This window comes from Thunnus albacares, chromosome 11 (assembly GCF_914725855.1).
Source record: "Thunnus albacares chromosome 11, fThuAlb1.1, whole genome shotgun sequence".
Lineage (NCBI taxonomy): Eukaryota > Metazoa > Chordata > Actinopteri > Scombriformes > Scombridae > Thunnus > Thunnus albacares.
The window spans coordinates 27717636-27744477 of NC_058116.1; the positions used below are offsets into that span (position 1 = coordinate 27717636).

Genomic DNA, 26842 nt, shown 5'->3' on the forward strand with positions numbered 1-26842 from the left:
AATCTCCCTTCTGATTTCTTTTCATTTAAAATCCAAAAGCGTCATATCAAACATTGCATCCTTTTTTTGTCTCACCTCGCATCAAAGGATAAGGCTGGTGATAATTCTTTTTTTCGTATTGTCAACACATCCAATGTAAAGATGACAAGCAACAATGAAGTGATCCTGCTGACAAGTATTGTGTGTGTGTATCCAAAGCCTGATATATCTTATTCCTTGGTGCTGTACACCTCCGTTATTGTCCCAAAACTATTAAAAACACATCAATGAGTCACACCGCTGCACCGGGTGACATGTTCCTTTATTATGAAGAGTTTGGAGCATGTCAGTTTGTTTAGAAATGGCTCCAAAAGATTAATAACAGCGATCATGTTTTCAGTCTCCTGAGAGTGGTCCCATGTAAGGTAGATGCGACTGAGCATGTGCAGCAAAAATACTTTCCTAGCTTGTTGTGCTACATATTAGAACCTCTTAAGTTTGTGCTACATTGTACATCATTTTAGTATAAAGAGGTTGTGATATATAGCCTCTGGAGACTGAAAACTTGATCACTGTTATTAGTTTTTTGGAGCCGTTTCTAAATAAACTCATGTGACCAAACTCTTCATAATGACAGCACATGTCATCCAGTGCAGCTGTGTGACTCACTGACGTGTTTTTAATAGTCTTTGGACAACAACGGAGGTCTACGGCACAGAGCAATAAGATATATCAGGCTTTGGATACACACACACACACACAGTACTTGTCAGTAGGATGAGTCCATTGTTGGTTTGGCTCTGCACATGAGATTTGTTGACATTAAGAAAAATATAAAAAAAATCACCAGCCTTATCCTTCAAGGAATATGTAAATTTTTGAGACACGGACTAACAAATGGAACTACTGTACAGAAAAACACCAGCCTTTATGTAGCTCTTAAAAAAGGCTCAAATCTGGAACCATAATAAATCAAAGTCTAATTATAAATTACAAAATGACATTCAGATGGCCACACAAGTTTTTGTTTTACTAACATCAAGACTTGCTATGCTGCTCCGTGTGTGGTCGACTTTAATTTTAAACTGACATACAGTTTAGATCACACGTGTTGTTTTGTGATCTGCTTTAGTTAAAAAGGTATTCAAAGGAAAAAACAACTCAGACAGAAAGGTGGTGGACTTCTCCTACTAAACACTGGCCATCACGACAGCTAACCATCCCTTCATACAGCAAGGAAAGCAAAGAAAGTTAATTTCAATCTTTTTTTCTAAACTTGAAGTTGTTTTAATTAACTCAAAATTAATGCGTATCAGCTGTAATACTGAACAAACATCCCATAATCCTCCACTGAACATAAATCTGAGGCTGCCTTAAAGTTTAACCTTCTGGAATATATCAATTACTATATAAGTTTCACCAAGAACAACTTTTTTTTGAAAAACTGTATCAAAACACCAACAACCACCAATAATTATAGTCATAATGAACCTGACGAGCTTTGTCTTGTAGTTTGAACATGTGACTGTGTGTCCGTAATGTAAAAAAAAAAAAAATTTATGATTTGTTTCATCCCCATTTGCTAATTTGTCTGTTTAGCATATTTATATCACAATCAACTCATTAGTGTTTGGTGTGATTTCATTGAACGTGTCAACACTTCATTTAACACATACAGAGATATTGGAGGAGGCTTCTGGCATTACAGCAGTGCTTATACAGCATTAACCTGCCTTGTACTTTTTTTTCGTTTGTTTTATTTTACAGCATTGATTAATAGTGAATAATTAGGATTTTTTTGACATTGAGCCCACTTAAAAGTCAAAGAAACACTTTTAAAGCAAGATATGATGTTTATATGTTCAAATGGACATGCAGCAGAAGCTTGATCCATCTCTTGGACCGTCCTCCAGGGGCCAGATGCATGAAACTGACGCACAAAGCCAGAAATATGCAAATGCATTGTTTTCGTCAGATTTATAAAGCTGTGTACGGGAGAGGATTTTAGGGCCACATGAAAAATGTATTTAAGTTCTGCCAGACAAAACTGAGCAACACACAGTTTTCTTGTTTTTGAGAGTCATGGTGGTTTAAAAATGTTTATGGTTGCTCGGCTCTTTTCAAAAAAATTCTGACTTTAGTCTCAGAACTCAAATTTTTCACATGTGGCCCTTATTCTCCTCCGTAGCCGTGTGTATGCAAGTTCTGTTCTATAAATCTCAGTCATTGAGGAAGTGGGTGAACGTGTACGAACCTCATTTCCACTCCCACAATCAGCCATAAATGGATGAAGACACAACCTTAACCAGCTGTTTTCCTATCCATAAAAATGTTAATTATTCTGAGATAATTAGAGGACAGGTAAACATGGAGTGTTGAGTTACAGTAAATTTACTAGTTTTGATTAGTTTAAGTGGAGACGCAATTCTTTTGCATGCATGCGCGCACATTTTAATTGTTCTGAAACTCCAAGTTGCGTTTGTACTTCGAACACTTGGCTTGTTTCTTTCAAATTGGAAAATTCACTACATATTTGTTCCCATAAGGCTTTTAGGGGCTCATTTTAAAGAAGCTCCTTGCTTGGTGTTTATTTAACAGTGGCTGTTGCCGGAGTGAGTGAAAGACAGAGTGAGTGACTACTTGTCACACGGGGCTGCGCTACACAGAAAAACAACAGACAAACTAAGGATACAGATGTCACCTTAAGATGAACACTGGTGACATGCCAGACACTTTTCCGTTTCCATCAGACGCGCTTGAGACAGATAAAAAGTTTCTATCTCTGAAAAGTTTCTATAGCTGTCAACACAGGCTGTGTACGTGAAGCTTAATTTTAGGCTTCAAGTCTATTTTCTTCTGTTTTACATGCTCGACTACAGTGAGTGTGTATGAAGCTCTGAGTGCTACCAAGATGCAGATGACCTACACTCAATACTGCTGCTCTGCTAGCGAGCTGCTTTTGCTACGGAGGCATTGTATGGGAATTGTTTGGCTCCGCCACTGTGTTGGAGTAGATTTTAATCCTCTTCTGAACATTATGAGACAGATTAGAACTAGAGCTGCGACAACTAGTCGATAAATCCATCAACATAAAATTAATTGGCAACTATTTTGATAATCAAATAATCGTATTTGTCATTTTTTAAAGCAAAAAGGCCAAATATTCTCTGGTTTCAGCTGCTTTTCTTTATCATATGTGATAGTAAATTTAAGGTCTTTTGGTTTTGGACTGTTGTTCAGACAAAATGAGCAAACTGAGCCATTTTCTCAGTTTTTGAACATTTATAGAAAAACTAATTAATTGAGAAAATAATCAGCTGATTAATCGATGATGAAAATTGAATGATTGTTAGTCGCAGCTCTAGTTAAAACCTCCACATCTAGCAAAGCCTTTTCCAGTGCAGACTTTAATTTTGCCTTTCATTGATTCTGTTCTGTATAAAAACGTGAATAACGCAGAATGTAAACATGTCCACTTTGGATTTTCTTGGGGAATGAACGTATGACACTGCCATCCGGTTTATGTGGCAGTGCTACAAACAGTCGGTAGGTAAAGATAACACACACAACTATAAGTCATCGCTAAGCTGTAGGCAGTGTAGGAGTTAACAGTGTAGTGACCACAGTGAACAATGCCACTGTGGACAGCGGAAAAACAAACTAAAAACAAAAAATGACACATTTTAAACAGTAACACCCTGTTGAGAATCTCTAGTATCAGTAGCTTCACTGGTAGCGGAGTTCTTTCTCCTTGAAGGCAGAGCCATAGATATACAGAGTAAGGCAAACTTGGTTTCAGGTCAATCCAACAGAGCCATATTCGCACCAAATGTTCCAAGGCCATTACATCCTCTCGTTTTAAAAACATCATGTAATCACCACGGAGCTTTTAGCGCTAACATTGAGCAAGCAGTTCCCCAAGCTATGTATGTCTACGGCTCTGCTCCACAGCAGACAGATAAGAGTAAGTCTTCCCGGGACAAACGAGGTTCCCAAAGTGTGACTCAGTCTCAACCAGCTCCAGTGAGTCAAGCTGTAACTTAGAGAAAGGCTTGTTATGGTAGAGATGGGGGCTGACACCAGCCAGATACCGTCAGAGCAGACAACACAAAGCCAGAGGGACGAGTGTTGCCAACAGGAAGTAGGTGACTCTGTAGAGGTGGAGTGGAGAGAAGATCACCATGGCGATGGCCAAGGGCAGAGGGAGGCAAGACGTCATAGGCAAGAGTTTACTGAAAGAGATGAAGGAAAGGTTGCAGCTGATTTCCTCTTTAACTACAATAGGATAATACCTTTAATAGTGAATGTGTGTGCTGGTGATGCTCCTACCTGTTGCTGAGTTTTAAAGTGTTGCAGTTAATAAGCAGCATGTATACAATGATTAGAGGCACAATGTGAGGCCAACAAGGGTCAGGATCCAACTGGGTGGAATACCTGCAAAGGATCACAACTTTGGTTAAACACAGACACACATTTCCACCATGTGTACCCCTTCACCTCTGTATTATCACTTTATACTTTATGTATTTTTGCACACATTTACAATGTAGTGATATAACAATACAGGAAATATAACCTTACTAATATAGTCCTATTGAATTTCAGCTATATCATGCACGGATTTTAAACAAATGAAGTAAACTTGAAATTAAAGGATAAGTTCACAATTTTTCAAGTGTGTCTTAAAACAACAGTCAGGTGCTGATATGAACACTGAAAGAGGTTTTCCTCGCTTTTCTGTTTTTCTACATGTAGTTTAATTTGCATTTTTCTTGATAAATACGTGGAATCAATTAGATTTTTATTGAATATGGGGTAATAATAAACACAGCCTTCTCACATCTGTCGTTTTAATACTGTACCTCAGGTTGCGGATCCAGTGGAGAAGTGAGGGTGCGCTGAGCATGACAGGTAGTGTGAGGACCGCGGATAGGCAGAGGTGGAGCTGTAGATCATCCCTCACCTCCTGCAGAGCACACTCAGACAGCAGGGGGGCGCCATTACATTCCTTAGACTTGGTTGGGGTCTCAGCATCGACTGTGCCATTCTCAGCTTCTTTGTGCTTCCGGGGAGCCTGGAAATATCGTGGAAAAGTTAAGTTGTTATTATTATGAGTGTAATTTTGGAGGGATTAAATTGTAATATTGTAAAAGTTTGTTATCTTTCGCTCTGCATTCACACCAACTGCAACCGCATACTGATGATCAGATGCTGGCCCCTCAGGTTGCTTGTGTTGTGACTGCAGCGATACAGTTAAACCTGAAAGTCTTACCAGATTCAGCATGTGACTCAAAGACCTTTCAGTCATCTGTAGCCTTAGTACCTAAGCATGCAATGCAAAACAAAAACAGGTCACAGAATTGTTTAAATTGCCTGCTTGCAATGTTTTAATGGATGAATTATATAGAAGCCATTTATTGGACCCCTTAAAACTACTGGTGAGCAAATGATGATGTGCACAGTCCCACTGCAATTTAAACACCTAACAATAGCATCACCACTGCACACTCTACCTATTGATCAGCTTAGGATAACATTGGACAAATGAAGTCAATAATGTATTTAATTGTTGCTACTCTGTAAATGACTTCATTTGTTTTATACATTGTACTGAGACTCACCCTGTAAAGGTGGAGCAGAAAAGCAGCAAATAATGAAAACGCCCCACAGGACGTCCCGCCCAAAACAGCCAGACACAGAGTGATGAGGATCTGGGTCCGCAGTTGCAGGGTGCCGCAGTCTCTAGAGACCGATGGTCTGCACATAAAATAGACAATAAAATCAGCAGCCAGGGTTAGAGTTATTACATTTAAAACTGCAATAACTAATTTTTTGGCCACTTGGGGGCACAAGTTGTGAAGGCAACATGACATTTGATTACATTTTAAGCAAACAAGTTTCCACATCCAGCAGTTATGGAGCAACATAATCATTCATTTGGGGTCGTGTTTCTGTCCACCTGGTGAATGTATGTCCAATATTCTCTCTCTTTTAACTTTTTGTGCTTTCTACCAACTCCTGAGGGAAATATATGGCTCTTAAGCTGCTAAATGGTCCACTACGTTCACCAGCTAGTCGCTAACTGTCTCTTTGCTGTTTGATGCTAAGCAGGTAATGTACAATGGGTTCACTACGGGAGACAACTTTCACATTATGTATGGCCATTACATACATTTATTATGCAGAGTATTGATTAAAGCTCCTTTAAATTACATTGTTTAAAATGTATTTCAATATGTATTCAGAGTGCTAATGGACCATACAATTACAGTTTCAAATCTCATGCCTCTATGTAGAAACTTCACCTGTGTAACGGAGCTAATATTAATGAGATCAGGCGCATGATGAGACGAAGGACTGCGCTGCCCCAAAATGCCACAGCTGCCCCGAAGAGGTAGAGGAGTGGGGACATGAGGCGAGGCCATTCTTCGACTGGCACCACTCCCTCATGAAATGTTACATCAGAGAAGGTTGGTGGGAGGGCATCCATAGGGGGGAGGTAAAGAAGTGACCAGACCTCTTTAAACCAGCTACAGCTGAGGGGAGAGACGAGCAGGAGGATTAGTGAGAAAAACAAAGCGGAGTTTAAGAATATCCATGTATTTTAATAGAATATCTCAAGTAGTGAGAAGGTTGTGGGATATGATTGAAAGCTCCAAAAAAAGACTAGTAAGTGGACCTCTTTTTCCAAGATTCATGTTTTGATTCAACAAGAGACTCTAAATGTCTACCTCAGTAAGATGTGCAGAATGAAAACAGGCAGGTTGACTTTATGAGGCTGCAGGCCTTTGCCCACCACCTGGCTCATGTGTGCAGCACGGCCAAACTTCTGGATGAAGGACAGCTGCCCCCCGCAGGCCAGGAGGAGAGTTACAGCTGTGTACACTGGCACCATGGGACCACAGAACCTCAGTATCTACCAGATATGACAGAGCAAGTCAGATTTAGGCTTTCTCCTGTTTGAATGGCTGTTACTTAATGTCATGAAGAATAATAAATGTATGCATAAGCAGCACCTTTGTTTAACTACAGAGACAAGATGGTTTGAGCAGCAATGATTAAAAATGTCTCAATGATAATCAAAACTCAAGGATACACTATAATAAAGTTGTTTACCTGTCCCAGCACCCTGGGTAATGAAGTCCTTACTGACACCTGAGATTAAAATCAGAGTAAACACATCATTATTTTCAAATGTCCTTTTTTGACGTTTAAAAACATCATTATAAATCTCCATCAGGATGTAGAGGAAAACGAGGATTAGTACCTTATACTGGCAGTTGGGGGCAGTGTGGAGCTGAAGGAGGACCCCTGAGGTGTTGTCTGAACGACTTGTATGGAGCATCCCTGAGATCTCGGTCACTGATGGCACACTGGTGATAACAGTGGTTAGATGAGAGAATACGACGTGTTAATCAGCTGTAAAAAAGGTAGAAAAAACACAGCTGAGACAGACTTTGACATCACTAACCTGACTGTGATTAAAGAGTCCTCCCTGAACCACGGGACCTTCATTCTGTACACGTTGGGCAATCGATCTGTAGACAGACGTACACTGATCATTATTACATTTAAGCTTGTGCACGTGTGTCCACATCACAAGAGACAAACTCACCTTTATACACTTTGCACTGGCTGGCAACATTAATTCTGAAAGCCTGATAGACCTGAAGACACAGAGATGTTCAAAGTTTATTGACACAGTAGTGACAGACAGAGATGAAGAGTCTAGTATTTTGACAGCACATAATAATAATAATGAAACATACCTGGTGAAAGTGTTGCAGCACGATGGTGTGAAGAAGACCAGAGGAGTTGACTGTAATATCACTGACGGTCAAACCTGGAGAACAAACAGTTATTGAGATGGAACGTGTCTCTTTTCACTTGAAGGTTTTAAAGTTAAAAGTAGAGCTGCAATTATGAATAATTTATGACATATATGGATTACTTTTAATGGATTAGTGGTTTGGTCTATAGAGTTCAAGGTGACGTCCTCAAATTATTTGTTTTGTCCAAACAACAGTCGACTGCTTATCTTTGGGTTACAGATAGGCAGTTTACTTTCAAAGAAGACAAAAGAAACCAGAGGATATTCATTTGTATTACATTATATTCATTTGAGAGGCCAGAACCAGAGAATTTTGACTTTTCTTTCTTAAAAAAAAAAAAAGACTAAATAAGAGTATTCGATTATTAAAATAGTTGATAATGAGACTAATTGTTGCAGCTCTAATTAACAGGAAGGTAACTTACCAAAGGACAGGACGTGTGGTACTGGGACAGACAGAGTTTGTGATGCTTGTCTCTGCCACTCACACTCCACGGTGAACTGTGGAAGAAACAGACAAACATTTGTTTGTTTGCAATAAAATAACATTTGTGATAATTCTAATGAGAGTTGACTGCTGGGTTTGTGCATTTTAAGAACAACTCTTACTGGCAAAACTAATTGTTAAAAAAAAAATTGTGTCTAAGGTACTGTGATGACCCCTGGTCTCATCTCAGGGTTTGATCTGGTTTCATAAACTTATCTTTCGTTAAAACACTGATGTGTCTCCATTTTGTTGTGGCTGCTTGAGCAAGGTCATAACAGGTACCCTTAGGAGTATTTGCCTACTTTCAGTGCTATGGAGCAACTTTTTTGTTTGTTGTAGAGCATGTTGGTGATATGATTCCTGCCAATGGTTTCACACTATTCCACTCATGTAAATGTGGTGGAAATGAACTAAGAATCGCAGCGTTGTGCCGACAAAGGTAGGAAAGAAAAAGCCTTCCAGGAAGTAAATATGTATGCAAACGATGCAACATTCAAACTAAGAAAAATGGGCTTTGCAAACATTTTATGAGGAAGAAAATACATTCAATATGTTTGTTAGAACTCAGTGTGTTTCTACAATATACAGCAAACACACTGGAAAGCAACTCAGTTTCAGAACCAAAGCTGTAAAGTTACAGCTTTACAGCTTTGGTAAAGACTCTATTACCATTTAATCCACAAACATTTTGATGTTTGTTTTTATTTCCAATTGTGGACTTCCAATTCCAACCTTACGAAATATTTGTATTTACACAGGACCTGGACAATTTTTTTTTAAATACTTTTATCTGTGTTACGACACACACAAAGACCAATAGCCAAACATCAACAAGGAGCCACACACACAGTTAACACAACCATGATGTTTAAATTTCTGGATCCACTGGCAACATGTCGTGAAGCAATTGTAGAAGCATGTAGTGGACTTCAATCATGTTGCCAATAAAACACATCTGTTAAAACCAATGTTATTATGCAACAAGTGTGTTAATAATTCACTCCCACAACAGAATAAAATACTTGACATACAATATATGCCAGATCTTGTTCTCATGACTCTTCTAATAGTTGCATTCATTAAAAAAAAAAATCAGAAACACCAGTATGTAATTGACATTATATTGTCCTGCTGTATCAATGAAGTCTAAACTCTGCCTATTCTGTTACTTTTTACTGTTTCTTCTCTCACAACAGCCCAGCAAGAAGAACAGACAGAACGAGAAGAGGAGATGAAGTTTCAAGTACCTGTTTGCCATTGAGGTTGGAGGCCGAAACAACCAGATGAGTAACTGAAGACAAGTCACTGAGACTCAGAATAAGGACCTGAGGAGAAAGACAGACAGTTAAGAGCATCCAATAGCAGCTCAGACTGGACTGGACGCTGTCTGTCTAGAGGATAATTACCTTGTATGGAGGCAGAAGCTCAGTTTCCATGGACAAATCCACTGCATGCACACTGGAAAAAAAGAAGACTTCCATGTATAAAAAGGACACCAAAATGTTGATTGAGAATAAAGGTGGTGCTGATCATATTCCTACCATGAAGAACCGTTCCTGTGCACACAGCCGTACACCCAGCTTGTCATCTCCTGTTAAACAACAACAATAAATGAGAATCACCTTTTTCTTCTACAGTTTGTTTTGGGTGGTGAAGATATTGCAAATTTCCTGGTACATGTTGACACAGACAAACAAGACCTCACATATTTCAGTGATACATGACTACACAGATACTTGTGGACAGACTTTCAACATACCCAACCTATTTCTGCCAAATCATCATTATATGTGAGGGATCATAGTTATTAGAAACACTATGAACCAAGCTGGAGAAAAAACATTTTGAAGATAAATAAGTTTTTTATATATTGAAGCTCAACTTTAAGGTCCCAGTAATAATTTAAAAGTACAAGCCATGACTCAGGGTTGTGTAATAAATCTATATAGAACAATAAATGCACCAGAATATACATTTGTTTTGTGTATTATGTTTAGTCTGGATTAACTCCAGATTCCACATTTTGAGAATAGTATCTGAACAGATAAACTATGATTTCTACTTTACTTAAGGTGTGGCTGTTGCACTTCAATCCTCATCACTTTGTTCGACACAATATTTAGAGTCAAAACATATAAATGGGGTAAACTCACCAGGTTGTTGCTGCGGCAGTAGAAATGGCTGTAAGCTTTCCTGCGACTCGACAGGGCAAACATAAAGTATTTGAACTGTCCTTCCTGTAGACAGAGAGAGACACTGAGCACTTTGAGCTACAGACAACTGGACATTCTTTTTTGTAAGTAATATAATGTATGTCTGTATGGGAGCTTTGTTGTCTTAGATAACTGTTAAAATAATTACGCCACTTACAACCAGACATAGGTTGTCCTCAGTAAAAAGGGCTACAGTAAGGCCATGAATACAAATAGTAGTGGGCTGAAAATCTCATGTGCAGTCCTCAAATATTAATTAGTATTCTTGTTAAAATGTACATAAGGAGTTCCTTTATGTTATTGGAGTAAAATATGGTACCTTCGGTGTGCTGTAAGCCAGACGCAGTGTGTTTACTTCACTCCACGCTTCAGGAATATCTGGAAAATTACAAAAGGGTAAAAACCAGATGATAAATTAGTGTTTTTTTTTTTAATAGTATCCCTCCAACAAAACTTAAGTCATTTGCTTTATAGTGTGGAAAAAAAACAAAACTCTGAATATTTTATAGTATGCAGTCAGTGAAGAACACTATCAAGAAAACAATCAAGACAGGCTGACAAAAATATAAAACAGACATAAAGATATGGCGTACTGATATATGATAAAAACATATGGATCAGACAGTCAACTGTAAACAAGAGACTAACCTAAGATGGAGATGGAGGTGTCTTGAGTTTCTCCCACCATCCTGACAGGGTGTCTGATGAAGTGATGGTTCAGAACAGCCATTTTCTTCTCTGGGTTTTCTGTGAACTAATAACAACACACTGATAAGCTTGGAAACAGATGATATGCTTAAAATAAATGCTTATCTGAGATTATAACATTTCACAGGCTTAGATTTTGTTGGGAGGACACATAACTCTCACTCATCTTCTGTGATGACATCCCTCTATATTTGCTCTTGTAACATTTTTCACACGTTATCAGATTTAAAAAAAGCAGCGTCACTGTTTGTTGTTCTGACCTGTCTGGTATCAGGATCGATGAGGTCGAAGAAGGCTCTGACAGTAGCGAGAACGAGCTCTTTGCACCTGGAACACAAAGACATACACACTTGCACATCTGCGTAATATTTAAATATAGTTCCAGAGAAACAGCTAAGTCTACAAAAACAGAAAGCTTTTGTCTTTTACCAAACGATGGACAGATGGTCAGTGGATACCCACGTCCTCGGGACTGCAGTTGCCTTGGGAAAAACAAGAAGACATTGAAACATTAAGAGAAGAGCAGTGCAGGACCAAACACAATCTACATATACAGTATTAGCTCTTTTCCAGCGTTAGCTCTTTTAGTGTTGTCTGCTATGACATCTAAAATGGCAGGAAGTACAACCCCCAGAGCAGGGACTTGTTTTGAGGTGCCGGAACTTCTGTATACAGCAGTAAGTGTATAAGAGGACAAATAAATGAGTCCTTAGTCCCTTTTCCAAGCAGAAAAAGTAGAGTTCATAGAAAAGGTTTACGGTTTATGAATCATTTGGTAAAGCTCCACCTGACATGATACTTACCACCAGTGACAACTTATTGGGGTCTCCTGGGGGACAAGGTAGGGATATCAGACCGGAGCGGACCTGGTAGTCACGGTAACCACCACCAACCGACAGGACTGTGACGTTCCTGAGCTTTTTCGCCTGGCTCACCCACTTCTGTCGCACTGTAGAGTAGAAATCTACATAAAACAGAAAAATATTTTTCAATTAAAAAAATATCCCATTAACATACATGAAGGCAGCAAAATATTAGGAACAATTTAATGCACTCCTGTACACCACCAACACCCACTATGACCTCAATAATAAACATAAAGTAGAATTATCACCTTTCTGACAATGTCAACAACAACTGAAAATGTATAAGCTTCATAAAAGTAGAAGTAGTAGAAGAGCTGTTGTATTGGATTGCATTAGATTGCACAGGTGTTCCTGATAAAGTAGCTGGTGAGTGTATATGCATACATGGCATGTGATATTGCCCCCTATTTATATTTAAATTAATATCAATCAATCAATATTCATTTGTTTAGCACCTTTCATACAGGTTAGTGCAGTTCAAAGTGCTTCAAAGATGACTGACAAGTCAATAAGACAGAAGAAGCGTAGACCGTAAAAACAACAACAACAACTACAAGAACAAAATTTGAGACCAATGCACGTGAGAAAATGAAAATGATGAAGACCAAGGTGTCCTGACTGTCATGGACTGTGGAGAAGGATTCATACTGCAGCAGGATAACGAGCCCAAACACACCTCAAAGCTTTGCCAGAACTACTTAAAGACAAAAAAAAAAGTTTTGATTTTTATTTTTTTAAGATATATATTTTTTGCATTTTTGCCTTTGTGGGATACTGAAGAGGCAGACAGGAAACAAGGGGTGAGACAGAGATGGGTATGATATGCAACAAAGGACTATATATATTTTTAATGACTCTTGTTGGCCTCTAATGTCTTGTTAACCTGTAGCATCTATCTTATAACTTAAACAAAATCGGTGTGAGTATTTTCCTGAGGAAGACGTGTAGTTGGTTGAAACATTGCAAAGCAAAATTAAGGGAATTTTGATTTAGTACGCAGGTACTGTAAAAGTTCTGTGTCAGTTTGAGCACCATACACTATGTAAGCAAGTGTGTACTGATTGTAGTGATTAGTTCCTCCTTTCTGGTTGAAAGTATGCAAGTAATCAGTGAGATCAGCTGTTGTCGTGTTGGCTTGGAATGAGGACATCTCTCAGTTGACAGGTGGCTGAAGAACACTGGAATTTTTCTTTAAATTGGAAACCAAGTATGTACTGTTGAAGAGTAGCTTGAGAGTTGTTCTTACCCAGCAGGTATGGGTCCAGGGCCAGCACTGGAGCCAGGTGAGGGGAGGCCTGGGTGATGATGAGGCTGACCAGATTGGTGTTAAAGCGGGGTAAAGTGTACAACGCTCGAGCTACCACTCCTCCCATGGAGTGGCCCACGAGCACCACACTCTGAGGGGGGTTCTTCAGGTGCTGGCAAGCCAAGAAAGTGAGAAAACAGACAGTCAAAACCCTAATGCTGCGTTCACATCACAGTCATTGACTGGGAAACTCAAACCTCTCTGAAATGTATCTGACTTGACACTTCATAATACAGAAGTACTTGAAAATGTAGTGAATAGGGACGCCTCGTATCAACCAAAGACTACCGTTGATGGTGATTAAACCCAAATTTAATGAACATGTTGTTATGTTGTCAATGCACAGTACTTTTAACCCTCACTGGGCCAACTCTGTAATCATACAACTGTCTTGAGTAGTCTGATGATGTGAACACTTGTAAACAAAAAGTCGTAAACATGGGAATCTTTCTCATCAATCTCATATGACATGAACATGTGATAACCCATTTAGGTCAGGTTATATGCAGTGGATTCAGGAAGTATTCAGACCCCTTCATTTTTTGCACTTTATTGTGCAGGAGATTTAATTTTATATTAATAAAACTGGCATTTTTGCAGCACCATTGCCATTGAGACCACACTCAATAACCCATAATGACAAAGAATTTTTTGCAAATATTAAATGAAAAACAGAAATCTCTCATTCATGTAAGTGTTCAGACCCTTAATTCAGTACTTTGTATAAGCCCATTTGGCAGCAATTACAGCTTTGGATGAAAAGCGTCTGTAAACTGCCATTTTCAGGTCTCTCCACAGGTGTTTTATGGGGTTTAGGTCTGGGTTTTGGCTGGGAGGGCCAGAGTCTTGTCCTGAAACCACTCCAGTGCTGTCTTGGCTGTATTGCTTTTGTTTGTATGCTTGTCATCTTATCCATTTAAAATTAAATCTACAATACAATAAAGTGTGCAAAGGGGTTAAACAGTCTGAATACTTTCTTCCACTGTATTTACCAGACAGTAAATAAATATAGATACATTTCTTGTGCCCTGGATGTTGGATGTTGCACTTTGTGTTTGGCATTAAGTGTCATGATTTTTGAAGACTGCTTCTTCTGATAATTACATTACTTGGGCACAAATGATTTGACCTCACTGGAGCCCAGTTTAGTTGTCTCATGTTGCTTTTAAAGCTCATGTCCTCGAGCTGATTGCCAGAGAACTTTTACAGCTAGCAAAAGCTGCTGGCATTCAACCGAATATTAACACCTCTGTAGCTGTGTTTGGAACTGCAAAGGTTACAGGTTAAAGCCACTTAATGTACTGATTAAATATTTGTCTGTGGAATATCTACTGTTAACTGTATTTTTTGATCCTAGTGGCTGCTTGTAATGTTTGCAATTGAGGAATTTGGGATTGTGTTATTGTGGCACTGACACACTTTACTACTGTGAGACGTTTTAATCAGAGAGACTTACTGAATGCCTTTAAGTTGAATGTGGAAGGTGATGGAAAGTGATATGAGTGTGATATGTATCCCCCGCACTGAAATAACACTCCACCAGCAACATCTGTCATATTGTACAGAGTAAGTAACACAGTCTGACAAGTGGATGATATTTGATGCCTGACCTTGTAGAGCTTCAGGATGGCCTTAATGCTCTCATGCAGGAAGTGTGTCTGTCGGAGCAAACTGCCGCCGTAAAGAGCCACCAGCTCCTCGTTGAAGTCCACGGTGAACACATTGAAGTGGAGACCTCCCTCCATGTTTTCAGCCTTCCTCAGGGCCACCGAGCCCAGCGAGCGAGCTTCATGAAGACATTTAGACAGAAGGCAGGTAGCGTTAATAGGCTGGGTGTTTTTACAGACGAGTAGAAAGTTGATTCAGATACAGACGAGTGAATTAAAGTGAATTTAGTTATCACACTGGTGCTGGAGGAAGAGCATTTTACAGTTAGACAGAAATATAATTAGTCCTAAACTAATCACCACCTTATGCTTAGCCGTAATTCTGCTCTGCTATAATAATTTACGCAGCTTTTATGTGCAAATTATTTTTTTATTTTTTGAATTACTGATAAGAGTCATCACCTATTGTGCTACCTCACATCCTCAGGGCAGCTATTCATGACCTAAAAAGGAAAACTCTCACTTTACAGCTCAAAAGGCTCATTAAATTTACATCAACTTCCAGCAATGCCCCGATCTGATGATACGTCTCTTTTAGTGATGCTAGTATCTTATCGAGGTGTTGTAACTTGTGAAGTTGGTAATGTTATCAAAGAGCAGCTGCTGTTAAAAATACGGCGTTAAGGAATTGAGTGCATGAACCATCATCGTTACAAACAGCACAAACAAAAGGCGGTGTAACTACAAAAGGTGTTTGTTTTCACATGAATAAAAGCGCTGGTGTTATCCTCCTACACAACACTGATAGCACGAACAGGAGGCCAACATAATCTCAGAATGGATTTGTATCATAAATAGCAGCTATTAGTTAGAGAAAACATCATGTCACCAGAAGGTCCAAGGTTTGATTACCCAAGACTGTATAATTTCCAACTCCTATATAAACATTGATCATAAAAATTTAAATTAGGACATTTAATCATGTTGAACTCAACTGCTTTTTATGCCTTTTTTACAGGATAAAGCTGCTGCTATTCGTATACATGTTAACAAATCCAACAATGCATTCGTCCATCTCAATGCTTTTTGACTGAAGATGTAAATGGGTCAAAATTGTATAGTTTCCTTTTTTTAAAAAAAAAAAAAAAAAAAAAAGGCCCAGTAATTTTCAGGGCACTATAGTTTATATCCAACAAGAGGAAGTCAGTTTTATTTATAGTCAATGCAATTTCATTTGTATAGACCGATATCACAAATGACAAATTTGCCTCAGGGGGATTTTACAAGGAAAGAGCATCCTCTATTCTTAGAGGTCTATTCTGTACACACAACCCTTTATGGGAAACTTGTTGGGGACTATTTCAAGCTGCGGATTAATCCACATTTGGTGCTCAAGTGAGTATTTCTGGCAGCAGGACGTTGTATGTGGGACTGACTCAAAATAAACTACATTGTGTGTGTGTTCTTGGTAATGAAGGAACATGTCACTCAGTGCAATGGTGTGGTTCATAATATGTTTATAATAGTTTCTTGACAGAAATGGAGCTTCATGGCACAGAGGAATAAGACATATCAGGCTTTAGATACACAGAAAACAGTTGATTGTAGAGCTGCAACAATTAGTCGATTTGTCAATTAGTTAACTATTAAATTAATCTGCAATGATCTATTAATTGTTTGGAGTCATTCTTTAATAAAAAACGTCCCAATTCTCTGGTTTCTATGGTAGTAAACTGACTATCTTTGAGTTTTGGACTGTTTGTTGGGACAAAACAAGACATTTGAGGACGTCACCTTGGGCTTTTCTCTGCTGGTTGCAAATTTAAAATTATTATTAACCCTCCATTTATTTTGTGCACTTACCTTGTTTATAACTGCCTGCATTTCCTGGCAGGAAGAGCACAGGGGCACCGGTGAGTTTAAGGGCACGGGTCTCCTGGGCGTACAGACCCTCACCGTACAGGTAGAGCCCATACGCTGGGTACAGTCTGGCCACACGACGAGGCAGGGCCACCCGCTGTAAACCCAACATGCATGAACACAGAGATGGTTTTATGTTAAATGTAATAATAATAATGAGAGATTGAAACGGTGGATGACCAGGGTAATACTGATATTAGTATTAGAGAGTTTAAATAATCAGATAACAATATCCTGGCTGATATTTCAGTGCAGCCATCTATGGTTCGGGCTCTACTGATAACCTGCTCTGACTTCATATCACATCAACACCAGGGTTTCCCTCAAAAAAATGTTAAGACAAGGTGGCAAGACAGCCAGATCTTTACACATCTCATCCCCAAATCAGTTTAGCTGATGGCCTAAACCAGTGGTTCCCCACAGCCCTTTAAGATGAGCTCAAACACCCCTTCACCAGCACCGGAATATGTTCTTATGAATGGATTATAAACTGGGTATTATTTAATTCTACTGATTAGATAAAAATGTATATTGTTACAATATTTTTTTCATATAATTGAATTGTTAATGTCAAGGTTGCTTTGGTCAAGTTTGCATTCCTACCATTTGGCGTGGCAGAAGCTTGACCTTTCAACTGGTTATAAATTACTTTTAGCTTCTATTTCAACTATTTTTAGCTGAGCTGACTATCTCAACTGTTTACATTACGTATACCAAACTATTTCAACAGTTTATACATTGCTTTTAGCTAACTATATTAACTGTTTAATCCATTATCTTCAGCTGACTCTTTCAACTGTTTACATTACTTCTAGCTAACTATTTCAGCTGCATTACTTTTAGCTAACTTTAAATTACATATAGCTCACTAGTTCAACTGTTTATACATTAATTTTAGCTAAACAATTTCAACCACATTACTTTTAACTACACATTACTGTAGCTAGACTAATTCAACTGTTTCAGCCATTACTTTAAATATCTATTTCAACCATTTATCTCTTTTAGAAAACTATTTAAACTTCTCTGCTCTCTTACTAACTAGTTTTCATGCACTTTCAATTGCAACACGTGATAACAAGTGACTCAGGTTGATGCAGCTTATTATTATAAATTTCTAAAGATCAGCATTACACCTATTTGGCCGTTTATTTTCCTCCTTAACACAAATATGTGGATATATTATTTCAATCAAAGCACAATTTAATTAGTTGAGCTATGAAGCAACTGCAGAGATATCCCTTGTTGGGAATCACTGGCCTGAACAATACCCCAATAATACATACACTGGCTTTTGCTGTGTAATAGAGACGTTGCATCTTTCCTCTGAAGGTTTGCGTTATATTTCATAAAAGTGTGTTCACTTTGTAAGCAGAAATGGTTGCGAACGAGGTGGCTCATCCACACTATTAAACACTGTGTAAAACCCTGAACACTGACCTTTTTCTGGTATAGTTGACCTTTAATGAACGCAGGCGATGTCCAGGTACTCATTATTAAAAGTCTTCTATATACTGTACAGGTGTATGACTACACTTAGGACTGGGAAATACCTGGTTATCATAATATTTCTGATTGAATACCACTGACCATCATTCTATTCAGCTGAAACAGTATCACTTCACTGTAAAGCAGACCAGAAATCATCACAGCTGAGTCACAACATTACAATAATCAAAACCCCAGATCATATCTGATTTGACATTATGATCTTCTATACTGATATTTCAGCCCTATCAGTACGTTTTTGTTCAGAAAAATGTACTGAATAACGTTATCCTTACTCATCTGCCCCATATAATCACTGCAACTGCAAACACTGAGCTAGTCCTGATACAAGAGAGAGCTGCAATGATAAGATCAATCAGCGGAAAATTAATTGGGAACCATTCTGATAATTGATTTGACCATTTCAGTTGCGTTAAAGCAAAAGTCCTCTGGTTCTACTTTCTCAAATGTGACAATTTGCTGTTTTTCTTGTCATATATGACAATAAGTTGAATATCTTAACATCTTAGCGGTTAATCAGAGAAAACATTCACATTGAAGACATCATTGTGGCCTCTGAGACATTGTGAATCCCATTTTTTTCATTATTTTTCAACATTTCATAGACTAAATGATTAATAGAGAAAATAATGGAAGATCAAGTCATGACAGGAAAATAATCTACTAGTTCCAGCTCTACAAGAGAACCGGTCCATTAACCACATAAACAATGATATCTTATGATATATGTGGCTCTTTTCATTCTTCCCCCTTATACCACAACAAATACACTCCTGTCTGAACTCAGGTTGATACCCATATAGTGCATTGCCTCCAGCTGTGCCCCACTTCTGGACAGATGAACACATTAGTGAGCATGAAGAGCAGAAGAGGACGACCTACATTGTATTACTAACATCTTAACCTGGCATTTAGGGTGTGTGTGTATTTAACATACGTCCATATCTTGCAACACTGACCTGCTGCTGACCTGCAGGGAGGATTTAGGGATCAGTGGTGGTGGAAGAAGTACTCCGATCCTTTACTTAAGTAAAAGCACCAACACAGCAATATAAGAATACTACATTACAGGTAAAAGCCCTGCATGAAAAATCTTACTTAAGTAAAAGTACATAAGTATTATGAGCTTGATGTAGTTAAAGTATTGCAGTAAAAGTAGTGGTTTGGTCCCTCTGACTGATATATTATTATATATGACATCATTAGATTATTAATAGTGAAGCATCAGTGTTAGAGCAGCATGTTACTGTTGTAGCTGCTGGAGGTGGAGCTAGTTTCAACTACTTTATATACAGTTAGCTAGTTTAGTCCAGTGGTTCCCAACCTAGTGGTCAGGCCCCTCCAAAGGGTCAGCAGATAAATCTGAGGGGTCGTGAGATGATTAATGGGAGAGGAAAGAAGAAAAAACAAAGTTCTGATACACAAATCTGTTTTCAGTTTTTTGACTTTTTCTCTAATCTTTGATTTTTGCTGAAATATTGGATCATTTGAACATTTATTGAAATGAAAGCATGTGAGAAGTTTAGAGGGAAAAAATCACTATTTGGTGGAGCCGTTAACAACTCATAGACATGTGAAATGTGACCCCGACTACACACTGCTTTTTATAAGACGTCAAAAGCCAAAAAGGTTGGAAACCACTGGTTTCATCTTTAACAATGTGTTGTATTTTAAAAGCTTGTTATATTATCCATTGTGTCAAATCTTCATCTGAAAAGTAACTAAAGCTATGGAGTGGAAGTATAAAGTCAAATAGAAATACTTAAGTAAAATACAAGTACCTAAACATTGTACTTAAGTACAGTACTTGTACCAGTACTTTGAGCCACTGGGGATCAGAGGGTGATTTATGGTTTCATAATCTGGCTAATTTGGGCGCTAATCTAATCTGAATCCCCTACAACCACACACAAATCCAGCTAGTCAGGCAGGTGTTATTCATAGAAAGCCATTGAGGGAATAAATAGTGAGCTATGTAACAGTTAACCTGACGTTACTTGCTCTGTCAGGTAGGAGGTTTCAGGAAATAGCTTAAAAAGATGCTTGACAGGGATAATTAACCTGATGTAATAAACCTATGTTTAGCAATACGGAACGCTAGCTAGTGATTTATGGATCTTTTATGATGTATAAATGGTGATAATTAGCCTGAATACTTACGCGGTATTCCGGGTATTCAAACATATAGGTCATACTGCATCTGTTCTCCTCGAAGCCAGTCAGCAACTCTCGCAGGCCAACCGCCAGCAGCCCCAGAGATAAACCGTAAAAAACCACAGTGGCGAGTTTCATGGTTCAACTGTAAGTCTCGGTTTCAAATTTTACAGCTGGGCAATCTCCATGTTTCCATTTTCAATCAGTAAACTCCTCTGCCAGGGGGGGAAGACACCACGCAGGCTGTCATGCACACCGGCGACTCTCAACCCCACAACAGGAACCACATACTATACAAACACAAGTGATTGACAGGTCGCTCGGCCAATGGGAGGCGAGGAGTCAAGGAAGCGGACCAATGGGAGAGCGAGGAGAGATGAACATCATTTATCTACCAGGAATTGCTTGTGATAAATTATTTTATAACAATTTACATTTAGTTTCAATTTTACTTATCTTTAAGTCTATGTCTTATGTCAGTCTTTTTTTTAAAGATCCCCACCAGACATGTTTTAGATGTATATAAAATACTCTACTTTGAATAACAATTTGTCTGATATGGTTTTTCCACAAAAAATGGTCAAATTGTCTTGTTAAAATCCTTAAAGTTACATCTCCTCCTTATCTCTCATTAAAAATTCCAGAATCTATAACAATACAAATATTTTTCATCTCAAAGTTTAACTGTTGGATACAAGATGTTTTCTACTCCAATGTAAAGTCTATTCTCAGTGTTTGTGCACTGGAGATTTCAAGTTTCCACATCACACTTGTCTACATTGAATATTGGACCCAGGATTGGCTTCCAAACTAGTTGTGATGTCACAAATCATGTTCATAGGCCCGCCCTTTAAAATTGGATTTTCAATGAGCTCAGAGAAACTTTCCACTTTCAGCAGATAAACGTGAAAACAGCCTTCTAGTGTCAAACTCTGCACAGTGAAGCTCAAAATATTTAAGTGTAGAAAAACATATTTTTGAGTGGAAAGACTTGAAAATTGTGAACCTGTCTTTTATTTCTCCATTAGTGCTTCTTTGCCTGTAGTTTGTGCACTTGTTTTTGTTTTTTTAAGATACACATTTTAATTTTAATCATTCAAACATCTGAAAAATGTAATTAATAATTATGCAGACAGGTGCCATTGCCTGTACTATGATCATTTGCAGGAATACATTAAAAAACAACAACAACAACAAAAAAACGATAGTTTTAAAACAAGACATACTACAAATTCTTCAGACTTTAATTTTTCCAATATTTAATAAAACAATCAAAGATCTGCTGCAGCTGCACGAAGCTGCCTTCACCATTACAAACACATATACACACATACAGTATATTTCATATTGTATATACAGCATGTGTGTCAGAGCCACGACATTGCAACAGGTCAAATATTCTGTGTGGGGAAAAAAAAACCAAACAAACATGGTTGTTCAAATCTGGCACATGGAATTTTCACATCTTTATGCTACACAGTCCTACATAGAGAAGCATGAGTTCTTTAATAGAGGATGAGAGACAATCAGTCTTTAATCAAAATAAAGACAAGGTGCGTTACCTTCCAGGGAAGTCAAAAAAAGTCTACACCTGTGTTTCTACCTTTAAACACATTCTGCATCTAAATTTGAAAGTGTACACAGCAGCAGATCTAAGACTGACCAGATGTAGGTCAAATAATCCTCAGTATTTGCTTGAAATGGAGATATTTATTACATCGGGACAATTCAGAATGTTTTTTTCAATCCCCTCTGGTATTACACAATAGTTATAATAAGGCTATAAATTATATTAAACTAACATTTGACACCTCTGGTTCCATTCCCCAATGTACAAAACCTTCCAGAGCAAGAGTTCACAGCTCTAGTCGGGCTGTGATATTGGTTTCTGGGATATTAGAGATAGTGAAGAAAACAATCTGCAACACAGAAATACTGCAGACAGTTCTGCATCTATGAGAACAGATATGTAGAGTGCAAATAGTGGATCAATCCAAGTGTGTGTCCTGGTGCTTTCCTTTGATTTTTCTGGTGAGGAGCTGCGTCTTGTTTTGTTTTTTTCCTTCTGTAGATTATCTTCAACAGTTTCTTCCTCAATTTCATGAAAGCAAATACTGAGGGGAATTTTGTGTCTTTGACTGGTTTCCACCGGCATATCCGCCTCGAATCAAAACCACCAAACCTTAATCTAAAAGCTTGGAGTGCTCTATCCTCGTAATAGTCCAGTCTGGTGGCACTCCCTTAGTAAACTCCCTTTGGAATCTGTCAGCAATCAAAGCCAAAAATAAGGATTAGAAGAGCATGTTCTTAGTCATACAAACATCATGCAGCTAAAAATGAGCCAGTTTTAATATTTTATATGCAAAAAGAAATATTTATACTCACTCATAATGTGCAGTTAGCAGTCTCTTGGATTCTGCTTCTCCTTCTTCACCTAAGGTCACCTGGAAGATGCGACTTCCCTCCACGGAGTCGTCAGGAAGACGTGCGCTGGTCAGATACCAGAAACGCATCAAAATACTCACAAACTTCCTCCCTGAAAAAAAAAAATTACACTGATGTGTTTCCTGTAATGTGTCAACATAATGAATAATAAAAGTTGATTCTGTTGGCTGACCGTTATCATCGTAGTAGATTCCCACGTCTCCGGGTGTAGTGTGCATAATAGTATCCGCGTCAGCAGAGAGTGCTTTCATGTAGCTCACAGGCAGCAGGCTGCATTTTTCCTCCAGCTTCCCGATCAACTGCAAGGAAATGAAAACGCCTGTTATATACAAGTATCAAAATACTGAACGTTTATCCTTTGACACGACACCAGACATCTTGATTATGTTGATTATGAGCCTTGAAAACAGGCCTCTTTGATGGTGACATTTTGACACGTCACAGTAGGAAAAGCTCAGATGTAAATAATGAAATTAATGATGGTTGAATTTCATTTAGCTGCTTCTGTTTCATGATCTTGGTTGTTGATCATGCTGGTTCACCGTCACACTGTCATGACTTAGTGGGACATGTGAATAGAACAAAGTAGAGCTGCAATAACTAGTCAGTTTCGATTGACAGAAAATTAATCTATAGTAACTATTTTGATAATCGATAAATCATTTTGAGTCATTTTTTAAGAAGAAATGCCAAAATTCTTGATTCCAGCTCTTAAAATGTGAATCTCTTCTTTGTCTTCTATGACAGTAAACTGTTAGTCAGGTCAAAAGAAGACATTTGAGGAAATAATCTCGGGCTTTTGGAAACAGTAATCGCCATTTTTCCAAAACGACTAATCAATTAATTGAGAAAATAATTGACAGATTAATCGATCATGAAAATAACCTTTAGATCCCGTCGTAGAACACAGCCATCGTCCATGTTATTAGCAATGCCTGCTTTTCCTACTATGATAATTAAAACTTCTGCCAGTTGTAAAGCACTTTGGTCAGTTTATGTCGTTTTATAATTGAAGTGATTTTGAAATTTGAATAATGAGATGAAATCTTTAAATATTTGTGCTCGTCCAACTCAAGCTGCTGCTCAAAACACAAAACATAACTTAATCATTGTGAGGGATTTGTGAAGGTTTAAGATTAAGATTCAGACCGTTTTTATTGTCATTTCACAGCTCTCACATACATTGAAACAGAATCTGTCCTCTACAGTTGACCCATCCTATACACTAGGAGCAGTGAGCAGCTGTGGTGCAGCGCCCGGGTGCCAACTCCAGTTATTTCAGGACAGGACAGGAGTATTAACCCTAACATACATGTCTTTGATGTTGGGAAGAAACATGAGCACCGGGTGGAAACCCAGGCAAAGGGTTTGAACCTTCTTGCTGTGAGGCAACAGTGCTAACCACCAAGCCACCGTGCCCTTTATGTACTATAGCATTTTTTACATTGTGTGTATCTTTGTGTAAAGCACAGGAGACATCAGTAAAGTGCAGTAAAGGTTTGGGCTTCCTGGGTTCCCATACTCACATCTTTCGCCACCAACCCCTCCAGGGCTTCAAACTGACATTGTGACAGCAGTCTGGAAACATGTATGAAGGCCTGCAAGAGTTAAACAAACATCATCAACAACACAAACATAAAACAATAGAAATCAAGATTAAAGTTTAAAATATCCAATAACAATATATCAGCTGATATGTTGTTGTTTTCTTTTTACAAAACCTACAACAATAATAAAAGGTGCCATTAAAATTGTTTTTTTAACAATTGCAACCAAGAAGTGCAAAAGACAGCAGGACGTTTTAAAGCTGAAAAATAGACAAGTCACTGTTTCACAAAATATCTTTGGTATTTCTTTGGTATTTTAATGGTGTGTAATTAATCGGCTTACATTTATGCTGATATGAATATATCTGCAATGAACTAATATTGGCAGATTTATCAGTTGGGCTCTAACTGTAATGTTTCAGGGCCGATCAGGAAATAAGTTATTTAAAGATCTTATTTAATCTTTATTGATTAAATAAGGTGTGACAGCAGCACAAGAATAAACAGACCATCATGTACAGTAGAAAAGGACAGAGCAAGCAGGAATAAAGCATTAAAGTGCAGGAAAACTACCTATAAATCCAAATTTAATTAAATCTCTATACAGACACAAAAGTAAACGGTAAGTAGAGAACTAACTGTACAACAAACTGAAATTAGAAGCTAATGTTTTAAGATAAAAATCAAGAATCTATGACAAATGTTTTTCATCTCATAAGTTTAACTGCTGGACACAACATGTCTTCTTCCTCACTGTAAAGTCCATCCTCAGTGTTTGTGCACTGGACGCTTCAAGTTTACACATCACACTTGTATCCTGGACTACGATTGGCTCAAAAATATTTGTGATGTCACAAATCCTTAGTGGCTTTCTATGAATAACACCTGCCTGTCTGGATTTGTGTGTGGTTGTTGGGGATTCAGATTAGATTAGCGCCCAAATTAACCAGATTATGAAACCATAAATCACCCTCTGATCCCTTGTGGTGCAAAGTAACTTTACTCAAGTACTGTACTTAAGTACAATGTTGAGGTAGCCTACTTGTACTTTACATGAGTATTTCCATTTGATGCTACTTTCAGAGGGAAATATTGTACTTTCTACTCCACTACATTTATCTGACAGCTTTAGTTACTTTTCAGATGAAGATTTGACACAATGGATAATATAACAAGCTTTTAAAATACAACACATTGTTCAACTTTTTTGGCTTTTGACATCTTACAAAAAACAGTTGTTTTTTCTTCTTTCCTCTCCCATTAATCATCTCACGACCCCTCAGATTTATCTGCTGACCTTCTGGAGGGGCCCGACCCCTAGGTTGGGAACCACTGGACTAACTGTATATAAAGTGGTTGAAACTAGCTCCACCTCAAGCAGCTACAACAGTAACATGCTGCTCTAACACTGATGCTTCGGTATCAATAATCTAATGATTATCATATGATAATGAATAATAAATAAATAATATATCAGTCAGAGGGACCAAACCACTACTTTTACTGCAATACTTTAACTACATCAAGCTTATAATACTTATGTACTTTTACTGTAGTAGGACTTTTCATTCAGCACTTGTAACATAGTATTTTTCCATTGCTGTATTAGTGCTTTTATTTAAGTAAAGGATCTGAATACTTCTTCCACCACTGATGGAAATAGTCAGTAAAGTACCTCAAAATTGTAGTCAAGTACAATACTTGTAGGTTATTTTATGACAGAATAAACCCATTTTGTTTTTGCAGACCTGTTTCGCTCCTTCTGTGAACTCCTCGATGTTAAACTCTTTATCAAAGTAAGCTCTGATCAGAAAGTAGTAGATCTTTGTGCGGAACCAGATGACGGGGTTCGGGATGCCAACAAACACGACCGTCTGCTTCTGTTTCTGTCCGCCGCTGTCCGAGCTGTACGGCCGGACCGCCGCTGCCACACAGGCCGGTGCTGAGAGAGGGAGCCGCGTTTTACCGGAGCCGCTCAGGACGACACGACTGAAGCTGAATGTTGATGGAAACCTGCAACAACCTCTGATCAACACGGCCATCTTTTTACCTTACAATACTTCCTGTCCGTCTACTTGTATCTTCCGGTTGGGAACAAATAGTATATATATATATATATATAAAAAATACACATACGTCTACATCGGAACACTGACAAAAAAAATAAAAAAAACAATAATAATAGTATTTCTTTGTAGAGCACTTTCAAAAAATTCATGTTACAAAGTGCTTCAAAAAGGCAGCAAAATGAAACAGATAAATCATAAAAA

General features: G+C 38.1%; 2 protein-coding genes across 3 annotated transcripts; both read right to left on the reverse strand.

The window, feature by feature from the left end:
- Positions 1 to 1105: 1105 nt before the first annotated feature.
- On the reverse strand, positions 1106 to 20865 carry pgap1 (post-GPI attachment to proteins inositol deacylase 1). 2 transcript variants are annotated; one of them, XM_044366652.1, is made up of 27 exons: positions 20587 to 20865; positions 19364 to 19396; positions 16861 to 17014; positions 15001 to 15176; positions 13331 to 13502; positions 12022 to 12182; positions 11648 to 11700; positions 11479 to 11545; positions 11159 to 11264; positions 10830 to 10888; positions 10451 to 10534; positions 9839 to 9888; positions 9704 to 9755; positions 9545 to 9622; positions 8236 to 8311; positions 7749 to 7822; positions 7595 to 7646; positions 7451 to 7517; positions 7247 to 7352; positions 7096 to 7134; positions 6711 to 6895; positions 6285 to 6515; positions 5601 to 5736; positions 5252 to 5302; positions 4842 to 5053; positions 4309 to 4413; positions 1106 to 4211 (listed from the first exon to the last, which is right to left on the reverse strand). In XM_044366652.1, the coding sequence occupies exons 1-27, from the start codon at positions 20716 to 20718 to the stop codon at positions 4073 to 4075; spliced, it is 2850 nt and encodes a 949-aa protein (XP_044222587.1). In that variant the 5' UTR covers positions 20719 to 20865; the 3' UTR covers positions 1106 to 4072. The 2 variants fall into 2 exon arrangements, with proteins under 2 accessions (XP_044222587.1, XP_044222588.1); XM_044366653.1 differs by lacking the exon at positions 19364 to 19396.
- Positions 20866 to 21574: 709 nt separating this feature from the next.
- Positions 21575 to 26646, reverse strand: maip1 (matrix AAA peptidase interacting protein 1). The gene is made up of 5 exons (XM_044366683.1): positions 26321 to 26646; positions 24552 to 24623; positions 23198 to 23324; positions 22966 to 23116; positions 21575 to 22842 (listed from the first exon to the last, which is right to left on the reverse strand). Exons 1-5 carry the CDS (start codon positions 26612 to 26614, stop codon positions 22764 to 22766), a joined length of 723 nt encoding a protein of 240 aa, XP_044222618.1. The 5' UTR covers positions 26615 to 26646; the 3' UTR covers positions 21575 to 22763.
- Positions 26647 to 26842: the final 196 nt, after the last annotated feature.

Bases quoted from the DNA above. Each gene is read 5' to 3' on its own strand.
- pgap1 (XM_044366652.1), bottom strand. From the start codon at position 20,718: ATGAAACTCGCCACTGTGGTTTTTTACGGTTTATCTCTGGGGCTGCTG. The intron at 7,647-7,748 runs GTATGTTTCATT...CTGTGTCTTCAG, and splicing joins TGCTGCAACACTTTCACCAG to GTCTATCAGGCTTTCAGAAT. The intron at 6,896-7,095 runs GTAAACAACTTT...CATATCTGGTAG, and splicing joins TACCCAGGGTGCTGGGACAG to ATACTGAGGTTCTGTGGTCC.
- maip1 (XM_044366683.1), bottom strand. From the start codon at position 26,614: ATGGCCGTGTTGATCAGAGGTTGTTGCAGGTTTCCATCAACATTCAGC. The intron at 24,624-26,320 runs GTCTGCAAAAAC...TAACTCTTGCAG, and splicing joins TCACAGAAGGAGCGAAACAG to GCCTTCATACATGTTTCCAG. The intron at 23,117-23,197 runs GTCAGCCAACAG...TTTTTTTTTCAG, and splicing joins AATCTACTACGATGATAACG to GGAGGAAGTTTGTGAGTATT.